Source organism: Neolamprologus brichardi, chromosome 6, assembly GCF_056152115.1.
Source record: "Neolamprologus brichardi isolate AB-2024 chromosome 6, ASM5615211v1, whole genome shotgun sequence".
Taxonomy (NCBI): domain Eukaryota; kingdom Metazoa; phylum Chordata; class Actinopteri; order Cichliformes; family Cichlidae; genus Neolamprologus; species Neolamprologus brichardi.
In genome coordinates, this window is record NC_142109.1 from 36,175,110 (window position 1) to 36,197,064 (window position 21,955).

Below are 21,955 nucleotides of genomic sequence, written 5' to 3' on the forward strand. Positions count from 1 at the left end.
ACACCAGTATAGGCTCATGAGGCCCTGATGGTAAAAAACTACATTTCCGCGAAAATGACTTCACTTCCGGTTTCGGGCAGGTAATGGCGGACATGGCGGTTCACGCTGATGGACGTAGGAAGTGTTACAAACAGCTGATCGGATCGGCAAAGCGTGTTTCTGGAATATTATGTTTTTGTTGCTGCAAGTGCTTTTTATGCAGTTTTTGCAAAACTATATGTGGAAGGAAACTGTGACTGAGGACAAGCTGATGGCATAAGATGTAAGTACAACTCCTCCGGTTTCATATGCAAAAAAATTATTGCGCTAGCTTACGTGGTTGCAGAGCTACCGGGATTTAAAAATAGTTACGCAAAACAGAGCGTGCTGCTCTGACCGGTTTTAAAGGGTTAAGGGCCGGTCCGTGAAAATACTGTCTGACATTAACCCTTTAAAGCCGGTCGGAGCTGGCACGCTCCGTTTTGCGTAACTTTTTAAAAATCCCGGTAGCTCTGCAACCACGTGAGCTAGCGCAAATATTTTTTTTGCATATGAAACCGGAGGAGTTGTACTTACATCTTATGCCATCAGCTTGTCCTCGGTCACAGTTTCCTTCCACATATAACTTTGCAAAAACTGCATAAAAAGCACTTGCAGCAACAAAAACATAATATTCCAGAAACACGCTTTGCTGATCCGATCAGCTGTTTGTAACACTTCCTACGTCCATCAGCGCGAACTATCGCATGTCCGCCATGACCTGCCCGAAACCGGAAGTGACGTCATTTTCGCGGAAATGTAGTTTTTTTTTTTACCATCAGGGCCTCATGAGCCTATACTGGTGTTTTTAAAAGTTATGTTTGACTTTCTGACTTTCTGTGTCGTTTCTGGGATGCTTGGGACTCATATTGCACTGCTGGAAATAGTTTATTTTGATGCATATGCTGCTTTTTTGCAAATTTGCATTATAATATTTATTTTCGTTTTTCCTGCAGTATATAAAAATTGGTGTATTTCAAAAATAAAACTATGAAGACACTCAAAATAAATTTCCTGTGGTGGGAAACTATTTTGTGCAACTTTTTTGTATTTACAGTTTTGAGGGATAAGCCTCTTAAATTTCTCTAACTAGAAATATATGTTAAAAAAACAAAAACGATTTTAAATTTTTTTGTAGTTTATTGCACTTTTTTGCAATTTATGTAATTACTATGCACTTAATGCATACATATTATTAAAATTTGGGCTATAATGGTTGTATTGATGTATATCAACTTGAAATGGTCCCAAAAATGGCTCCACAGCATGTAAACATATAATATAAGCTCTGGCGGACTTGGTTCTATGGTAGGTCTTAAAGGGTTAAACCGGTCGGTGGAGCAAAAAAGGTTGGGGAGCACTGCTCTACACCATCAGCGTGGCCTCATCCCTCCTTATACAAGCCCCGTGATGCCCGAGCCACCCTGACTCTGACAGCTGACGTGCATCATAAAAACACCCCCACAGCAGGTCACGTCTCAGGGTGAACACAGGAGCTGATTCAACCTGAGGGCCGACAGACATGCAGGGGGGGACGCACAGTCGCTCCAGTGTAGCTCATCCAGCCTGAGCTTCCTCGCAGTCACACTGGCTGTTTGTTGATGCTCTGACTCCTGCAAACACACAGCGGTGCAGTGTGACTTCAGGAGAGGTCGGAGTCGACAGAGCTTGATATGAGGAGCAATCGCTTTCATATGTAATCCTATTAAATAAATCTGATACCATATATGGTCAGTGTGCGAAACCCTGGGACGATTAAGATTTAAAATTTGAATTTAAATATGACTTTCTTTGTATTCAGAATCATTCTATTCTAGTGTCATGTTGTGTGTTTTGTTTTCTCTTTCGCTGCAGTGTGAAAGGTCCACCCAGCAGAAAGAATAGCTCGGGCCATATGAAACACATTAGGCCTTTCATAGGCTGATTCATTGCGACTTTTAAAAAGCTGAAGAAGAATTGGAGCCACCTGTACCGAAGACAGCACGGAGACAAAAGCTGGAGCTTCTCTGCATCCCACCTGGTACCTGCTGGAAAAACAGAATCATAAATCTCCCACGCCAGCGGAAGAGACCGAGGTGACTGTTTGCCATCAACGGTGGCATGTGTGAGCGCCCCAGCTGACGCATATCGTATCTTACCTCCAGTAACTGAAGCCAATAGAAGCAGGAGTTTGAACAGAGACAGAAATACTAATTAAACACCTGCCAGATAAGACGCGAGAGCTTTGCAACATGAACATCTCTGCAGCATATCTCAGTCCGCAGAGACGCCAGAACCACGAGGACTGCAGCGAATCACTGTGGGGAAATAAAAGCATGAAGAGTTTCCTCCAGACCGCTAAATAATAAAAACTGGCCCAGTGAAGAAAGCCAGACGCCTCCACTCTTTAGCAGCACCGCTGATCAAAGCTGATGTTAGAACGTTTATTCGAGGCTTTAAAGAGAAAACAAAGAAAAATGAAAACTACAGCGTCGATATGAACAGGCTGGGAGAGACTCACACATGCACATCAATACAAAACATCTGAAAGGGCAGAAACACACACGCGGCAGGCCCGGCCTCCATCGTGTGCACACGTGCTATCATAAGGCGAGCTTTTGACAGGGCCCAGTTCTCTAATAAATCCAGCTCAGGAGAAAGTGGGCACAGTAAAAACAGATAAATGAGGACCAGAAACACTGCTGCCCACCCTCACAAACACACACAGACAACCTCTGCAATCACAAAGTGCTGAACAGCCTGCAGACAGAGCACTGGAAACAACACAGAGACACAGATGTGACTATAAGACACCAAATGAGAAAGACTGGGACAAAAACAGTTGGCATCGTGGTAAACCTGAGAGCCGCCTGTGGACAGATTAGAGTTTTCACTGAAAATCTATCTCGTAGGAGGAGATCTGGAGCAGAGATCAGCAGCCAGACGGAGAAACTGTTCTCAGAGTCACTTAAAGCAAACTAGAACTTGTCCCAGCATATGTGTGTGGAGGCCGAAACACTCGAGAAGGGCTAAATGCTCGTGCTGGCGTCGCCTGGATCCTCCAAGCATCCCACCCTCTGTGACACCTAAAGAGCGAAGTACTGGCAGCTACTTTAGAATGGAAACTTCAAAGTAGGGCTAAAGTGGATTCAGGTGAGGATGCACACTGTGGAAGATTATCTCCTGAAAGTCGTTCCTGATGCTGCGCAGAGCCGTACAAAGAAAGCTTTCAGGAAAAGGTCAGCGGTGCAGGATCCAGTCTCAGTGGTCAGAACACCATTTCTTCCGGTTTAGAGACAAAGTCATGGATGTTCATGCCAACGCACAAGACCAGCCCCTGAAAATGATCCCCAGACATCTACTTGTGGAAGCGATAATGCAAAATGTGTTCATTTTTTCTAGCATTAATCCAACGTTTATTGTGACACGTGCTTTCTGCTTCTCCGTCACTGTGTGAAGGATGCAGGTGGAGACATTTTAACTTGAATTTAACCTTGTAGAAGAGGATGAAGCCACGAGTGCAACAGCTATGAGTGCTGTGAGTTCAGAATAAACACGGCTGAGGTCGGCGTGTCGGACTCTGTCTGACAGTCTGACCCTCGACTCGATGACTAATCATGTCCTGGTTGTGCTCCTGACCTGACGCGCTGCCTTTGGGCAGACATGCGATTGTTTGCGCTGACGTCTATTTCAATGTAGGAAGTGTTACAAACAGCTGATCGGATCAGCAAAGCGTGTTTCTGGAATATTATGTTTTTGTTGCTGCAAGTGCTTTTTATGCAGTTTTTGCAAAGCTACATGTGGAAGGAAACTGTGACCGAGGACAAGCTGATGGCATAAGATGTAAGTACAACTCCTCCGGTTTCATATGCAAAAAAATTTATTGCGCTAGCTCACGTGGTTGCAGAGCTACCGGGATTTAAAAAATAGTTACGCAAAACAGAGCGTGCTGCTCCGATCGGCTTTAAAGGGTTAAAGACTTTCATGAACAGGGATGATCCTCAGCAGGTTTACCCACGAACACTGAGCAAGTTAAACTGCTGAAATGCACGAGCAAGCGCTCAGAGCGGGAAACCCAGGCCTAGCAGGTGGTTATTATTCTTTCTATGCGTCAGAACTTTTGTTTGCATCTTCAATAAATAGATTCATTTCTCGTTTCTGGAGAGACATGGAGCTGTCGCCCTCTACCTACTGTACAGGGATGCAAACACAGCCCAGGCGGAGCTGTATGCAATCAAAGTGCACATGAGATAGTCGCCTGTCATCTTCACATACATTAAGAAGGTGATTCAGCAGCAGCTGTGAAAATGAAGCGAATAAAAGGTGTCCAGGTAATGAAGTGCATTCTGCAGAGCGCAGGGGCGCACTGTTGCTTTAACAGGCTGAAATCATCATACCTTGTTATTGGTGGCCGGGTTCACCCAGTGTGTGTGTGTGTGTGTGTCACCAATGAGCAGAGCAACCCCAGAGCTCCCCGAGTCCTCTCGACAGCTGTAGCGTGCGCCGTCTCTTTACCCAAACAGTAAAATAGAACGCGTGCAGCAGCCGCGCTCTCGTTTCTGCGCCCACTTACACGCTCCTGAGCGTCTGTCTGACAAACTACACCCAACTGTTCTGGGGATTTATGAGGCGTTCAGAAACTAATGACTAATATTCACATAGATAGATTGTGCTGCCACATTTATACACAGACAGCACAAAGCATAAATATGGAGACAGCAGAGGGGCAGTAATTGGCATATCTTACAGCGCTGGGCTCTAACTAGCTTCTAGCTTCTAACTACACCAAACCTTGGCAGGCAATAATTGCCTTTTTTCCCCACAGAGGGAAAGTGGAGGTCACAGTGAACATAGTGGAACAGTAACCGAGAAGAGCTGGCTTATCAGTGACTGAAACAGGCCTGGGGGAAGGCGCTTTGGAGGAACAGGAGATACACAAAGTTCTTAAGAGCAAAAGCGATAAAAAGAAGACAGAGGTGAGGAACAGAGCCAGAGCGGGAGGAGGAAAGTGAGATTAAAAGGGTGGTATGGGCAAAGACTGACCGAGGGAAGACAAAGGAGGGGAGCAGATGTTTGGCTGGAGCTTCAAAGCTCGAGTGTTTCATGCTAATTCCCCTCCAAAAACAGCACCTCACACTTTCCTCTCACGTTCTCATTTTCTGGACCGCCGAACGCTCATCAGCTTCGACAAGGAGGCCTTTTATTAATGTGATATGCAGGGGTTACCTACGAGATGACTGTCATTTTTGTTCGTCCCCTTCAGCTTTAATTGGGAACAGATCCCCTGGAGAGCGGCGAGGACTGGAACGCAGTGCTGCTTTTCAGCATTGAACTACTTGCTTATCTTTCTGCAGAGTTAGCAGAAGGAGAGATTCAAAGAATAGGAGAACAACAATTCTCGCTGCCTCAAACCAGCTGCACAATTAGCCACAGTGTTATCTTTACCGTGAAATGCAGCAGCTTCATAAATGAGATTAGCCTGAAGCAGTGCTTTTCTACCAGAGATTTTCATCAACATCATCCAAAAATATCCTTTTGATCCAGTCGACATGCTAAATGTTGGTGACTGAATGTTTCCAACTGAAACCCAGACCGTCCCCAGTTAAACCTACACAAAGCTGGGATTGCACAGACTGAACTCTGTGAAGCTATAAAAGTCATCAAAGAGAGAAGAAGAAGACATGCCAAGGCTGTAGATAGAAGTCACTTTTGTTTAGCAGACGGCAGTGCCAAGAATCATCAGTGTTAATATCTGCTGCTTTATCCAAAAACTCCAGTGAAATGCAGCACGAAACATTTCTGTAACAAGCGTCTGATCAGTATCCTTAAAACTTCCTTTAGTTCAAGCGCCAACAGTGAGCTCAAACTACACACAGCATTTAGCATTCAGCACATAAAATACATTTGATTTTGGTTTTAGGGTCATTTTTTGTGGTTTGTTACTGATTGGGATAATAAAGCGTTCTGAAAGTGTAACAGCTCTAATTTGGCTTCTCCATTCGGTTCTTTTATAAACTGCCAAGTTGCAACTCAACATCGAACAGCTCAATAAACTTGACCAAAATCACTGCCTGCTGGAAACATGCAGCTACTTCTACCTCTGCTGCTTGGTGGCAAAACTACTGCAGTAAGTACTGCCTGTAAAACTAGAGCTTCTGAAAGCCCAGCCACACAGGCAGAGAGCCCCTTCATCGACAGCTAACTGTTTCTAGTTTTTTATGTATAATTTTAGCTAGCTAATTTAACCGTTTATCCAGCATGTTTAGGCCAAAAATGTCATGTTTGTCCATCCTGCTAGCGAGAAACCCAACTGCTACACATAGGGTTAGGGTTTGGTTAGCTAAAAAACAAAAACATACCTTGTTGAAAGCTATAGCTAGCTTTCAAGCTATAGCTAGCTTTCAACTGATTAGCCATACTTTTAACAAGCTATAGCTAGCTTTCAACTGGGACCGAAAGCTATAGCTAGCTTTCAACTGATTAGCCATACTTTTAACAAGCTATAGCTAGCTTTCAACTGATTAGCCATACTTTTAACAAGCTATAGCTAGCTTTCAACTGGGACCGAAAGCTATAGCTAGCTTTCAACTCATTAGCCATACTTTTAACAAGCTATAGCTAGCTTTCAACTCATTAGCCATACTTTTAACATGCTATTTTTAATTATCTATGCTTTTGTCTAGCCTGGTTAAGCCACCCTGTCATTATACAACCTGCAGAAGTGTCTCAGCATTCAGTAGGCCAGTGTTTCTTCACTCGCCAGCTTCTTATTTAATTCTGTATGAAAGGTTTTTTTAACCTGAAATCTTTTTCCTTGTTTCACGGAGTTACTTGATTACTCGGCCTACTATTGTCTGTTCCAAGAACAACATTAAGGTTATCATGATAACTTTTGAAAGTCAGGTTACACTGGAGTAAAATCCTTCCAGAAACTTCCCCTCCACCCATCTCACTAATGACTTAGCACAGTACATTTAATAGACTGAAACTTTGCTATAGAAATAACTAGAACCTACTTTCCCAATCTAACCTTCATGGGGTTAATGTTTCATATTCAAAGCACAGATTTCACATGGTGTGTCACTTTAAAGCACTTCAAAGCTAGTCTCAAAAAGAGTTTATAAAAGGGCACCCAATCCTCTTAGTGACAAATGTCAAGGTTCTGGTCTTTACTGATGAGCAACGGTGGAAGCATTACATCCCAGTTTGAAGCTCATGTTACCTCCTGGGAGTTTTCATAAAACTTGGGGGTCTTGTGACTGAGCCGACTTGTTACAAGTGAAAGGGGATAGCTGACAGCAGGAACTTCAATAACCATTTTTGGTCAAACATCACGATCAGTGGAGTGAGGCTAAACCTCTGCACTGATCATGTGTGTTAGCATGTGTTCACCTCCACCCCCTGAAGGTGGCCAGCTTCAAGTACAGCAGCTCCTCTGAGCTTCCAGTATTCCCAGCCTCCCTGAGCTCGACTCTAAGAAGAGACTGAAGCACTTTAGCGCCTTTTTACTGCCTGAGGGTGAAGCTAGCTAATGCAGCCAAGCTAGGGTGTAGCACACCATCTTCTGGATAAACCCCCTTGTTTAATGCAGGCTGTCAGTATTAATGCTCGCCCGCAGCGTGCTGTCCGAAACAGCCTTTTTCTGATCCAGAACATCCTCCGAGTTAGCCTTGGCACATCTTAATTAACGACATAATGTACAACTGAAGGCCTAAAGCAACGGACATGTCAAGCTAGGTTAAATACAAAATGTTTAAGAGGCTTTCATAAAGTTTTTATTTCACAATTTGGCACTTTGGTGATTTTTACGACCCACAGTGGTACATTCAATATTTCCAGTGTAACATTATTGGATATATTTATTGTGTCTTTCCTGTACTTTCAGTGGGGTTATTGATGCAGTTCTGAAAGCTACGTTTCTTTTATAATTGCTCATAAATCTAAACCACAGTTGTGAGTAAACATACAGCATCCTTATACAAGGAGCCTTCAGGGGCAGGTGGAGCGCTATTCTGGCAACTGCAGGAGAAGAAATTAAATCCATTCAGAGACATTTTTCATCCAGCAGTCCGGTGCAAATTAATAAATTATTGCACAGCTGAAAGTTAAGGCTTGCCCCAAGTTAACAGGAGCGTTTAATGTAAATGATCTAATGCTGAGGTTTCACTCAGTGTGTTAGCTCATGGCTCTCTCTTTATGAACCTCACTGAGGACAGGGCTTTGGAAAGGCGTCATGGGCTAGTCTAAGTGCTGCCATTCCTACCAGCTCCCCTGGGCACATGGAAAGGTGTGGTGGGAAAATGGTGCCAAAACTTCTGGCGTTGACTCTCCGTCCAACAGAATTTTAGCAGCTGACAATAATTCAACATAACTAAGATGTGGCATCAGTATTTCCATGTAGACTTCAGCTTTATGACAGAAACTGCTGTAACTTTCTTAAACGGAGGATTAGTATTATCTGGGAACACAGCAGGAGGTCGTACTCTATGAGGTGCTGAGTCAAGACGAGAGAAAAAGAAGCAAAGCTGTCTAATCTCTTAAAATCAACTGTGACAAAATGTTCTTGAACCCTGGCAGTAAGCAAGGCCAAGATATTTGGGCAAATGGCTTCTCCGGCTGGTGGGGCTTGGGCGGCACACTAACCCAAAGAATCCTGTTTGCAGTTTAGAGTCAAGGTCCTGCTGGTACATCCATTAGTCTCAGATGATGAAACAGGGGGAAGAGGGGTGTTTTTCCTCCATGTACTCTCTGTCTGCCCACAGAGAGGAAGGCTAGTCGCTGCAATTCAGAATTCACTGTCAAAGATCTCAGAAGGTGACGAATTAATCTTCTGAACACTCTTTATCTTTATTCTGTACAATTTTCACATCATTTCTGAACTTGTTGGCCATTAGAAAGAAGAATGGGAGGGATTACACGAAGCAACGGTCATGTTTAAGACCCTACGCCAACATGTAGCTGGATTTGGGTAAAAAAAAATGTGAATCCATCATTGAAATCAAGTCCATGATCTAGAACAGCCTGATGCAGAAACCTGGTATTTAGAGGACATAAAGTCAGCCCTGATACCAACAGATCCAAGCATAATTTAACCAGAAACAATTAACCTGTGGAGTCATAAAAAGTGTGCCAAGCAGGCACTCGTTTTGCAGAGGTGCCTGGAGGAAAGCTGTTTGTTGGTCTACCATTACGGACCAGACTGAACTGTGGTCTCCTCAAAATGGACCATAATGACTGCTGTGTTCTCATTAGCCTCCTCCTGTGGTTTTAAATGAAGCTCATAGACTCTTTGTATCTGCTGGACTGATGGAGTCTGGTACAGATGTCCACAATACCAGTGGTCGGATCCTCAGTTCTTTAGCAATGCTTTGAACTGTTGTCACGGGCAACAATAAATGTCCAAACTCCAACTCTGCTGTGAAATATCTCAGCGTCATGATGAAATGTAATCAATTCCATGTTGTTTCCCTAGTTTCATATAAAATGCAGATAAACAGACTGCAGGGATGTTTGTCACTAGATCTGGCAAATCTAGGCAATCCTCGACTTCTCTTCTAGCCCCATGGCGCAAGATCGACACTTCTATGACTTACAAGTTATGACATTCACAAGATTTTTACGTCGGTTTACGCTGACGTTGAGGTCAAAGTCACTGAGATTCAAACTCGTTTGAGAATTTTAGTAGATACACTTTGGCATCAGTTTGAAGCTCCGGTGTCACCTCGTTCTCGAGTTATCACATTGACAAACTTAGGTGCCCACACCACCCAAGCTGGGAGACAGCATACCCCGTCAGCCCCAGGGACCAGGAGAGTGGAACAGGGACCAGGAGAGTGGAACAGGGACCAGGAGAGTGGGTCAGCGACCACTTCTTTTGATCAAGCACCAGCTATAACGCAGGTCTGTGACTAATTAAAAACATCAGCCTTCCCTCTCTGTCCCTTCACATCACTGCCTCCTCTTACTCCGACACATCATATAATTTAACTAGTCACATATGCAGATTTATTTTCTCCAGCTGGAACATTGCCTCTCCAGACACTGAGTGGTTCCCATGTCCAGACCAGAGGGAGAGATCCAGGATGGTGGCCCAGACCGACTCTATCCCTCACTCGGGGATGATTCTGGTTCGCCCCATCCCCCTGATGCTTCATAAATCTATTTTTACTAGATTAGCAGCTCCTAAATTGTAAGATACTTGTTCAGTGATACACAAAGCGAGCTGCATGCACACCACCTCACAGAGCTCATGACTTAACCAGTTTCCAGCCTGATGACGGAGCTTGTCGACGCTACAGTGAAACAGCTGGGTCTTGACTTGTAAGGCCAATAGCTTCTCACAGAGGCAAAAATAAACGACATCCGGCTCCACGGTTGAACCCGTAATTATGTCAGGTCAAGCCTGCAGACACTCGAAAAACCCGACTGAACTCTTCTCTGCTGGAATAAATAAAAGCAAATGCTTAACAACATGTGCGTCGAGTGTGCAGAGAAAAGAAAATGTGCATGTGAATGAAAAAGATCAGGTACACAAAAGGATTTCAATATTTCCTGGAGAGGATCAGAGGATAACATACCACTCCACTCCACGTATTAACCCTTTAAGACCTACCATAGAACCAAGTCCACCAGAGCTTATATTATATCTTTACCTGCTGTGGAGCCATTTTTGGGAGCATTTCAAGTTGCTATACATCAATACAACCATTACAGCCTAGATTTTAATAATATGTCTGCATTAAGTGCATAGTAATTACATAAATTGCAAAAAAGTGCAATAAACTACAAAAACATTGAAAATTGTTTTTGTTTTTTTAACATATATTTCTAGTTAGAGAAATTTAAGAGGCTTATCCCTCAAAACTGTAAATACAAAAAAGTTGCACAAAATAGTTTCCCACCACAGGAAATTTATTTTGAGTGCCTTCATAGTTTTATTTTTGAAATACACCAATTTTTATACACTGCAGGAAAAACGAAAATAAATATAATGATGCAAATTTGCAAAAAAGCAGCATATGCATCAAAATAAACTATTTCCAGCAGTGCAATATGAGTCCTAAGCATCCCAGAAACCACACAGAAAGTCATAAAGTCAAAGATAACTTTTAAAAACACCAGTATAGGCTCATTGAGGCCCTGATGGTAAAAAACTACATTTCCGCAAAATGACGTCACTTCCGGTTTCGGGCAGGTCATGGCGGACATGCGATAGTTCGCGCTGATGGACGTAGGAAGTGTTACAAACAGCTGATCGGATCTGCAAAGCGTGTTTCTGGAATATTATGTTTTTGTTGCTGCAAGTGCTTTTTATGCAGTTTTTGCAAAGCTATATGTGGAAGGAAACTGTGACCGAGGACAAGCTGATGGCATAAGATGTAAGTACAACTCCTCCGGTTTCATATGCAAAAAAAATTATTGCGCTAGCTCACGTGGTTGCAGAGCTACCGGGATTTAAAAATAGTTACGCAAAACAGAGCCTGCTGCTCTGACCGGCTTTAAAGGGTTAAAAGAAAATAAGCTGTAACAGCCCCACTGTCAGTGTCTTTGCATTGAAGACAGAACATAAGCACATCGGACCAGAAGGCTCCAGGACAGCCTTGAAAAGCAGGATATTATTCGAGCTCTCAGATGTGTTTGCCTTGGCATCGTCTCCAAGTGATGTCACCATCACCATCATCACCGTTGCTCCACTTCCTTGGCTCAGCAGATGACGACAGCGCACACATCCAGCTCTGAGACGAGAGTTCCCGAGAGCTCAGAAGCCGTTCCTATCGCTCCGAGTTCTGCATCCACGCTGCTTTTAAACACGCCTGGTGAGCAGCTGCTGTCAGGCCTCATGCACAGAAACAGGATCACAGGGAGGAACTACTGTGCAACTTGAGCAAACATGAATATTCATGACATAAAACGTTCAGCGATGCGTGCGCCTAACACCAAACGGTGCCTGCGATCAAAGTTAAGTCGAGAGTTTCTAAGAACACTTGACGTTAATAACTGTTTTTTATTCTTGTTACAGTTTCAGCTTTGAACGATTATGAAAACAAAAACAAACTAACTGAGTCCTTTTTTCTTTTATATGCATCAAAGTGAGCGAGGAGTCAAGGAGCCATTGGTGATAAAAAGGAACGACCATTGCTGAACCGGGGCGTCTGCGGTGCGCTCGTTATGCAAATGAGCTCTTTGTAAGGTTGGAGGAACCTGAAGAAGTCATTTGGATGATGATGAACTGTTTCACCCACCTCTAAACTCTAAACAATTTACTCAAAACTTTTAGAAAAAGTCATAAAAAGTTCAATCAGGTGAGATTTTCACCGCACGCCACCTACGTATGGACTGGCTGTCAGACCTGGAAACATCGAGGGATTGTACAGTCAGCTGAGCCCGTGTGCCCCCACACGCTCAGCTTTTCCAGCTTTACTTGCTTTCATGTATTTACATTATCTTTCAAGTTCAAAGGAATGTCATGTTTTCAAAAAATGAAACAGTTTTCGTCCTACACGATGTTTCATAACATCATAAACAAAGCTGCATCGACTTCCTGATCGTCTCATTTATGCTGATGTGTTCAAACTGCAAACAAACAAAACGCCAAATAAACAAAAATGTGAAAAATGTTGAGCTGCAGCCTAAACGGACTCAATAACGCACGTAATCACTCGAAGATGTGCGAGCTCCGGATATCTCAGAGAGTATGGACTCGTGTGTAATCAGAGTACAGATAAGAGCTGAGAGACGCAGCGGCGTGCTGTGTCTGTGCCGGAGTTTCTGCTGCGAGTTGTGCAAGCTGCTGGCTGTCAGTGGCTGTTAGCACGGAAAATCAGATCCAGCTCCGAGGTCGCTGAACAGAATTCCAACGGGGGGAATGCAAGGTAGAGCGTGGAGCGTCTGCTGATGAAGCAAACTCTGTCGAGGTGGTGTGAGTGCACTTATATGATTACTGGACATTCCTGTCCACAAACCCGACTTCTCAGAGCCAAACAGCCTCCAGGTGGTGCCAAGCCCAGCCAGGAGACGCAGGAGGCAGCCGTGTGTGTATAACGAGGTTTTAAAAGGAGGAAACATAATGAAGAGGACAGGAGACAGCATGCAGAGAGGCGCTGAGTGAGCTGGTTTTGTGTGTTTGTGCCACAGGAAGAATCAAACTAAATGTCCAGCAGTTCAAAGCGTGTTTTCCCTTTGTTTTCAACACCTGTGAGCTACGATGTTTGGTTGTAGATCTACGTCAGCACTTGATGCTCGGCATGTAAACAGAGCAAAAAAAATCCACTCACCGCTTTCGCTCTTCTCGATCACGTCCACCGTCTCGCCGGCCTTCAGGCTGATCTCAGAGTTCTCCTGCCGCTCGTAGTTGGCCACGGCTACGTACTGCTCCAGCACCATGGGCTCCGAGCTGTCGATCCCTGAGGGGAAGAAACAGGCCGTCAGCCACCTGCCCGCCGTGGCACCCCGCGAACGCCCGCCGCAACCAACCGCGCTGCCGCCGCGCGCCCGGTACGTCTCCATCGGCCGAACCCCGCTCCCCGCCGCTGCGCGTCCCTGCCCAATCAGAATGCGACCACACGACTTGGCTGCATAGTCCCAAACGTCTGGCCATACAGCTGAGTCGACCCTTGGCCCGCAGCGAAAGACCGAGGAGCATCGGAAGGAGTCAAAACACAAGCGAAGAAGCGAGGGGAGACGTTTGTAGGCGCTCCATCTGACATCTACAGAGGATCCATGACCTGAGGCAAACTCCCGAATCCAAGAAGGAAAGAGAGAAAAAAGGAGGGAAAGAAAAAGGAGAAACAGCAGAGCTGCTAACGTCTGAAGGGAAGACTGGGGAACGAATGAGTGGAGGAATGGTGAAGTTTCCCTGTGGAAAATCAACAGTGCGGTTGAGAGGAAAGGCCTCCCCTCCGCCGCCTCTGGGAGCCAGCCGTTGGACGGGGGAGTCTGAGGGGGGGTGAGCACACCAATCATAGCAGTCGGCACTGCTGGCCTTAAATAGAAACATATGAGGCGACTAGAGAGAAACAGAGGAGGAGGCTGGGTCCATGTTTACGTGAAACAAAAGAAGAAAGAGTTGCAGTTGGGTTAACCCGCTCTGTTTTCTCCCTCCAGTGTTTAACCTCTTAGACGCCACGCGTCACATGCTGCCTCTCAGAAACGCTTATTTGCCTGTTTGGCCACGGCGAGGTGACCCCATGCAGACTCAGATGAACTTGACTAGCAATTACTCCACATCCTGTTGTTCACAGAGACGCTTTAGCGAGAGTTTCAGGAACCGAACGTTAATGCAGGAAGTAAAAACAAACAGGTGCTGTGAGGCCAAAACACTATAAAACACACACTTTCCAAACTGGTCCAATAACCGGACCCTCAGAGGTCATTACTGGTGATAACTCCTACCCTGAACTCCAAAACCCTCGATTTCACTAGATTTTAGCGAACAAAATGAAAAATTCGTCCATTTCTGCCACACGTGTGATTCGTGGTGAAACAGCAGCTCCTCTGGGAGGAGACGAGACACGAGCCAGTCGAGAGACGTCATCGGGGTCTGTCCCGGGCTCTCTGGACACCGCTTCTACATCTCAAAGGTGACATCAATGTGGAACAGCCTCAAACGCCCCTTCTTCATAATGACCACCAGGGGGCGATATGAAGAAAAAGCCTTGGGAGCGATGGGAAAACCACTTTCTGAGCCTATGGTCACGTATTTGGGATCATATTGAATAAAAAACTTAATTAAGGCCACTTTGTAAATCCTGACATTGGCAAACAGCTTGTGATTGAAACCGATGACGATTCTGAAAAGACTCATGTTGAGTCTTCAAACCGAGACTTCAGAAACCAGTGGATGGTATCACAACAGCTAGATCCAACTTTAATCCGTCTATAGCATACATATAATCTGTATGTCTCCTGGGAGGACACATAAACCAGGGGTGGGGACCTCCAGGCTTCGAGGGCCGGTGTCCTGCAGGTTTTAGATATCACCCTGAATCAAATGATTAGCTCATTAGCAGGCCTCCGGAGAACCTCAGGACATGTTGAGGAGGTTATTTAGCGATTTAAATCAGCTGTGTTGGATCAAGGACTCATCTAAACCTGCAGGACACCGGCCCTCGAGGCCTGGAGGTCCCCACCCCTGGTTTATGTGTCCTCCCAGGAGTCCAGGAGGCAGTCAGATGATGAAGTAGCGACGCTGCTCGCTGCCTGTCCTGAACAGCCGAACTCCTCTCCCTATCTCTAGGGGAGAGTCTGGACACCCCAGTGGGTGTTAACTGTTAAAGTTAACTGTCTTTAGTCCTGCAGTAAACAGAATGCAGCTAGCATTGAAGCATCTTGGAAAATGTTAGGTATTTAGTGCTTTAGTACGCCTAAAACACAGTTAAGCATCTTGGCATGTGAAGCAGAACTGGCATCGAACACCTTGGAATGCTCATAAATTTACTTCACCGCTGGGTGAGGGCGGGAATTCCACTTTAGCATCTCCTCCAGTAGGATTAATGTGTGAGTGAGTGAGCAGCGTACGTGGAGGACGCAGTCAAAGCCAGCCTGAAGTAATAAAGCTATTTAAAAGCTTTACGCTGCGGTAATGGCAACCACGCCTTGCTGAGCAATAAAGACCGGTTTCCTTCTTCTTCGATATTCCACAACTGATTGCAAAACATTCCTTGTCTAAGTTAATAATGTTTTTGAAAGTTTTACAATTACTTTTTGTCCCTAAGCAGCACTTTGACAGTTTTAAGGAACAACTTTTGACATCTGAGCCTCGGATACGTGAAGCTACACGAAGCTACGCGCTCGTATACAGTCAGGAGAAATGTTCTCAGCTGGAACATCAGCTGTTGTTCTTCTCACTCATCATTCCTGCACTCCCACAGTTAACGGAGCTCAGCGGCAGCGATCAAAACAAATGTGAAAGATCAGACTTGACACCTTATTTCAATGCACTTCATGCACCACATGCAGGCCAGAAGTCCACGTTCTGCAGCCAGCTGCTTTATGACTCCAGCAGCTCCATCCATCCGGAGATGGATGAGAACGCTGCAGACAGAGAAGCTGATGGGTTGGGGGAAAGAGGGGGGCGCATGCAAAGCAGATGTTGAGAGAAAGCTGAAGTGCGAAAAGAAATCAACCGAAAACCTAAAAGGGATGCAGCTAGCATGTCGCGCGAGCACAGCAGCGCATGCATATCTACCTGAGGCCTCTTTCCTCGGGCTGTCTGTAAAGCCGTACATCCACACTGCAGACGAGGAGAAGGAAGGAAAGAAGCAGAGAGAGATTATTCAGTTTGACGGCATGCAGAAGCAAAACTACGTTGCAGCACGCCGCTCTCACACCCACTGAACACGAAATAAAACGTGGCACAGATAAGATCCTTTCACATTTAGCACCGGATCCAGGAATGACACACCAACTTCTCGCTACACCCATCCCACCCCCGTTTCATCTTTCTCCATTTCTTCATCGCTGTGTGAGGAATGTCTGAGGGGCGTGAGCCACTTCTAAAGACCTTCCCGTCGCCACGCCGAAAACACCAGCAGCCCCAAACCAGGAAATTAAACACAACGCATCAGAGGAGACGGGGAGGTGCGAGCGTGACACAGCGACTACACTCTGATGATTCAAAGCGTCGTCTCGAACCAGACCAAAGCAAGGATCAAAGCGTGGAGGCGCCTCCACAACGCTAGAAATGACGCAGCTTATTTAACCCAACGGCAGAGGCCTAAATGCATCTGAAGCGTCTCGTAGTTCTGGAAACACTGACGGTGCGGCGTGCGGCTGAGACGCAGCCCTAACCCGACCCCAGCGGATCGCTTCTGTTTCGGGGCCAAATCGGTGAAAATGTTTCATTTGAACACTAAAGAATAAACATGAGGATAAACTTATGTATGTGGAGTGTTGTAGTATAAATAAGCTGAATATCAAACAGGGTGAACGAGTCTGACGAAACAGTGTTTCTATCAAAGCTGTGGAAACGAGCTTTTCTGACAGGTTTACACTCGCAAATAAAACGACAGTGAGTGTGGAGCGCACTGCAGGGAGTCGTTCAGGACAAGCAGTGAATACTCCAACCACACCATCAGCAGGCGGCTGAGCAGGTTCTCAGACGTCTGTAAGACGGGAAAAGCTTAAAGCCAGAAGAGTTAAATATCTTTGAGAAACTGGAACAAAAACGTTCAAGAAGCCAAACAGAAAAAAGGTTTGTGCGAACAGCAGTTTAAAGATGATCAAAAGCAGGTCTTTATCAAATAAAGCGCAGCAGAGTCCACATTTAAATTCAGCCCTGAGGTAAACGGACGCTCTGATTCGCGGCTGTACTGGGCGCCGTCCCTGTCGCGAGGCCGCGGCGCTCCTCCGTGGACTCACGTGAGATAATAAAAGCTAAATCCCCTCTCGTCGTCCTCCTGAGCCTCGGGATTGAAGTTAGCCCCACAGGGAGGGACAAGGCTGGTCCCAGGTCAGCCAGGGTCAAATCCTACACGCTGACAGTCTACCGTTATTATTCCCCACCCGCCGCTCGCAACATCTGAATGATATTAGCTCTGCTCCCCACCCCGCGTCCTCCACACTAACCCTCTCCCCCTTCAAACAAACACGCACACGGACACTTAATTCTTTTCAGGTTTGGAAGATGATGCCACACACCAGCCGACCCGGCAGCGTTTCCTCTGTAATTTTCCTGCATTTCTGACCCCAAACGTCTACGTTACCCAGCAATTAAGAGTCAGAAGTGACGTCTCTGAGGTCCTTTTCTCTGGGCCTATCAGCTGTGTCCAGTTTCTGTCAACAAGTTGATGATAAGTACAAAAGTTGACAAATCAGTCCATCAACAAGATAAACGCGCTGCCTGAGGAGTGTAAGGACTACGGCATCCAGCATAAGTGCATGAAGCACCACAGGAAGCATGAACGCTTTGATTGGAAATCTGAATATGATGCATTTAAATTCCCCCAAAAATCTGCGTCTGATTTGCTTCTGATGTTTGAAGTGTCCATGTAACTATCAGAGAGATTTTCAACCAATTTATGAGAAAATGGACTGAAAACATGATCTGCCGCAAGAGTAAACACAGGAAATAATCTTATAATGAAAGTTCATCTGGAAGTAGTGTTTTCGCTGCTGTGCTGTGATCGCCGCCGTGTTGCATGAACCAGTTCAGGCTTTAGCTGACAGACAGACGGCTTCACTTCTGTGTTCAGCGTCTACTGAGCGACTGCTCGGTGCCCAAACCATCATCCCTCCACCACCGTGCCACCGACAGCTGGTGTGAGGAGTTTCTCTGATCAGCAAACCACCAAAACTGCCGTGATCGTCACGCTTCTTCACCATCAGTCAACCAAACACGTCTGAGCAGCAGCACCTGCTGAAAGCTGCACGTAGCGTCAACACCGACGCTAGCTCTGAGAGTCTGCACAGCGGTACCTTGTGCTAAGTGCTAATGTCAGTTAGCCATTGATGTGACAATGCTAGCAGCTACAATGGTTGGCATGCGCACCGCTGCAGTTTAGCATGCTAACGTTTGCATTTCAACATCAGAAGAAAACACAAGGAAAGCTACGGCTACACACAGCACAGCTGAATACAAGAATGTGTCAGCGATTAATGTCTCAGTGAGTCATTATCTAATCAGGAGGTCGAAGCTTTGGGGTCAGACACAGAGCAGGAACCTAACTGCACACAGCTGGGACCCACTGGTGCTGAACTGGTGCTGAACACTGAGGGTGGAGACGGAGCCAAAGACACTTATAGTAGAATATTAAATTTGGGTGGAGTACGTGAGCACTTTTAAATATTTATCAGATAAGCAAAGTCCATTAATCCCCATTAAAAATGTCAAAGTGAAGCTCCAGCCTTAATCTGGAGAGTCATCACACAGCCAGCCAACGCTGCGCTACCACAGATACACCATCACCCCGTCACCAACACAAAAGGCACCAGTAACAAATCACAGAAACCAGCATCGATTCAGCGCTCGTGAAAAAGCACAGCGGCCGACGGGGACGCCGGCACTAACGATGTCAAACCGCGGGCAAAACCTAACTCGTATTGATGCCACGTTTAGCGAGGAGAGACGGCGAGTCTGACTGCGACACAAACGTCAGAGACGAACGACATTTGTGTGCAAACAACACGAGGAGGAGACGTGAAGGTCAAACTCCAGTGAAACCCCCGATCTCAGCGAGGAGCTCAAATCACATCTGCCCACAAAGGGCGCCGTCACTTCAGCCAATCCAGCCCGGCTCGCCTCCATCTCAAACATCACCTCCTCCAATTTTAACTGAGCACTGTGCTGACATCATCACCAGCGCTGTGCTGACATCATTACTGCTTCAAACAGGTGCTCAGAGTGACGTTAGAGGAAGAGTCAAAAACAAGAACTTTATCGTTACAAAGTGGCAGCTAATGGAGCATGAAAGTGTGTGTGTGTGTGTGTGTGTGTGTGTGTGTGTGTGTGTGTGTGTGTGTGTGTGTGTGTGTGTGTGTGTGCGCTGACAGAGGAGCTCCTGATGTGCAAACAGCAGCCTGAGATGACAGCTTACATGCAAACTGCTCAACACTGACTGTAAAACTGCTAAATGACTTTGTACTGCTTGTAACACACACACACACAGACAGAGACACACACACACACACACACACGCTGTCACGTCTGAAATCTTATCTCTTGCGCCACGTAAACAAACACGCTCCTGCGGCACAGCTGCGCCCCCCTCCTCCACCCGCTCCTCACACATGGAGGAGTACGAGCCGCGCTCCCTCAAACTGACGATGTTTAACTCACACGTGTCCGCCTGACGTCCGAGCGACCTGCAAACGACCGCGTCAGCAACACCTGCTGACTGTTCATCACGTCTATGGCGTCTGACCTTCATCGTGCGCTAAACAAGCGACGCAACTTCCATCTCATCTGTTGTGAATTTGTGTAGTTGCACAATCAGTTTACGTCTGAAACATCTTGTGTTTTTGCGACTTCGGGGGAAGTGACGGATGCTCCGCCACCAACAGTTTGTTTCAAATTAACAGGAGGACGGCTGTGGGCAGATGCAACCAACATCATCTCTGCGCACAGCAAACACAATAATGTGGCAACAGACTAAACCTGCCTATGATTTCACAATGTGAAGGCCGGAGAATAATCACCAGCACTCAGACTGGTTTCCTGTGAGCCTCACGTCGCACAAACCCTCCATCACAGACGAGCATCTGCAGCTGTCACCAGTGATCAGCTGTTCTCTTTCATCTTTCATCTTATAAACGATTAAACAACAATGATAAGAAACCAATTTTTACTTTTGCCAACACAAAGCTGTGCTTCATGTCTCGTTTGTGGAATAAATGAAGGACTAGTTCTTCATCTTTATGTCCTGTGTTGTTGGAAGTTCGGAGGGAAACTGAAAGCATCAGCAGATCGTCCGTGTCGTCTGCGCAGCACAGCGACAGCCAGGGTCTCCTAATCAGGCTAATTAGTGCAGACGACAGAAAACAGGAGTTACTGCAGACGCCTGGTGTTGGTGGAGAACAGTCAGGTCAGAGATTTGTTCAATATGACATTCAGTGAGCCGAAGAGCCTGCAGGAGTCAGACATGAAAAACCAGAGAAGAAAAAACTGAGCTGAACACGTCTGAGTTTGACTAATAATAATAATAAAATAAGCAACTGTTCAAAAAGTAAATCGTTGAATTAGCCAAAGGTATCGACTAATACAATGAATATATTGTTAGCTAATAATCAATGAAATGTGTTAAGCTGAAGGTATGGCTAGCTGTTAAACTGTTAGCTAGCAGTCGGGAGTACAATGCTAACAGTAAGCTAACATTAGACTAAGCTAACATTAGACTAAGCTAACATTAGACTAAGCTAACATTAGCAGTGTCCCAACTAGGCTGCATCCTCCTGTGGACTCAGCCTCCGCGGTCTACGTGGGCCGTGAAACTGGACGGTCTTCAGAATTACATCACCGCTGTCTCGGTGTAGTTTAATAAACTCGGCCATCTGCTCCTTGCTACCTAAAATCTAACAGGACACTGGAGTAAACTCTCGATCACGTGACACTTCTGCTGAATCAGCTGTGTGAAAACTGTAACTTTAATCTCAGCCAAACCGATTTACTCAGGAACAAATGAAACACTGAAAAAAGTCAAACAATAACATTTTTAAATGATCTAAGTGACTCATATATTACGTTTAACCTGAGTTAAACCGATGTGCCGGGAGTTTGCTGTTATCGTCGGCTCGAGTGACCCTTGACCTCCCGGTCAGCTATCGAGCTGGTGGGTAACAGACGTCTCCGAAAACACTGGACCAATTTTGCAAGTATGTGATGTCTTGATAAACAGAAGTTTACACAGCCACATTCTCGCCTGTAAATATCTTAAAAGTTTATTTTGTGACCCAGAAAGATTAATAAGAGTAATATTTAAACTGAGTAGCTGCCATTGTTGGAAACTGGAATTGGCTGGGCCGCGCTATGAATTCTGGGATATGGTGGGCCACGAAGGACACACCCGACCCATCCTTCAAATCTGGGGAAAAGGAGGACGCATTTGGAGTCTTTGAACTGGGACGGCCTTCATCGCGTCGTAATCGGCCTCAGGAGGACGCAGCCACGTTTTGGCACAGAGCTATCGATGGACGCTAAAACAGTTAGCTTCATTATTAAATCAATAATGTGAAATTATTTCAAAGGACACGTGAGTCACAAAGAGGCTGTCCTGCAGTGTGGATGTGAAAGGTTAAAGGTCATGCTGGATGTTAGCTGTGATGAGCTTTAATGGTCACGTTTACACAGAACCGTCCCCTCAAACTTAACAAGGAAGCACGGAGCAGACGATGATGACTTGCAGTATGAAGAAGAATGAACAGCGAGACTAACAGCTGTGACTGTGCGTACAGCAGATAGTGAACGTTTGAACGCTCGACAGCTTTGCGTAACTCCCCACCTCTGCGTGTAAACTCTGACATGTTT

General features: G+C 45.6%; 1 protein-coding gene across 4 annotated transcripts in view; it reads right to left on the minus strand.

The window, feature by feature from the left end:
• The window catches only part of sh3pxd2aa (SH3 and PX domains 2Aa), a 102,213-nt gene that overhangs the window by 23,074 nt on the left and 57,184 nt on the right, over positions 1-21,955 (minus strand). For 2 of the 4 annotated variants that reach the window (XM_087842213.1, XM_087842212.1), the window contains exons 7-8: positions 16,184-16,228; positions 13,272-13,400 (exon numbers count right to left, since the gene is read on the minus strand). In XM_087842213.1, coding sequence (XP_087698339.1) covers positions 13,272-13,400; positions 16,184-16,228 — 174 coding nt within the window. The remainder of the gene's footprint in view (positions 1-13,271; positions 13,401-16,183; positions 16,229-21,955) is intronic. The other 2 variants (XM_087842215.1, XM_087842214.1) reach the window with 1 other exon arrangement.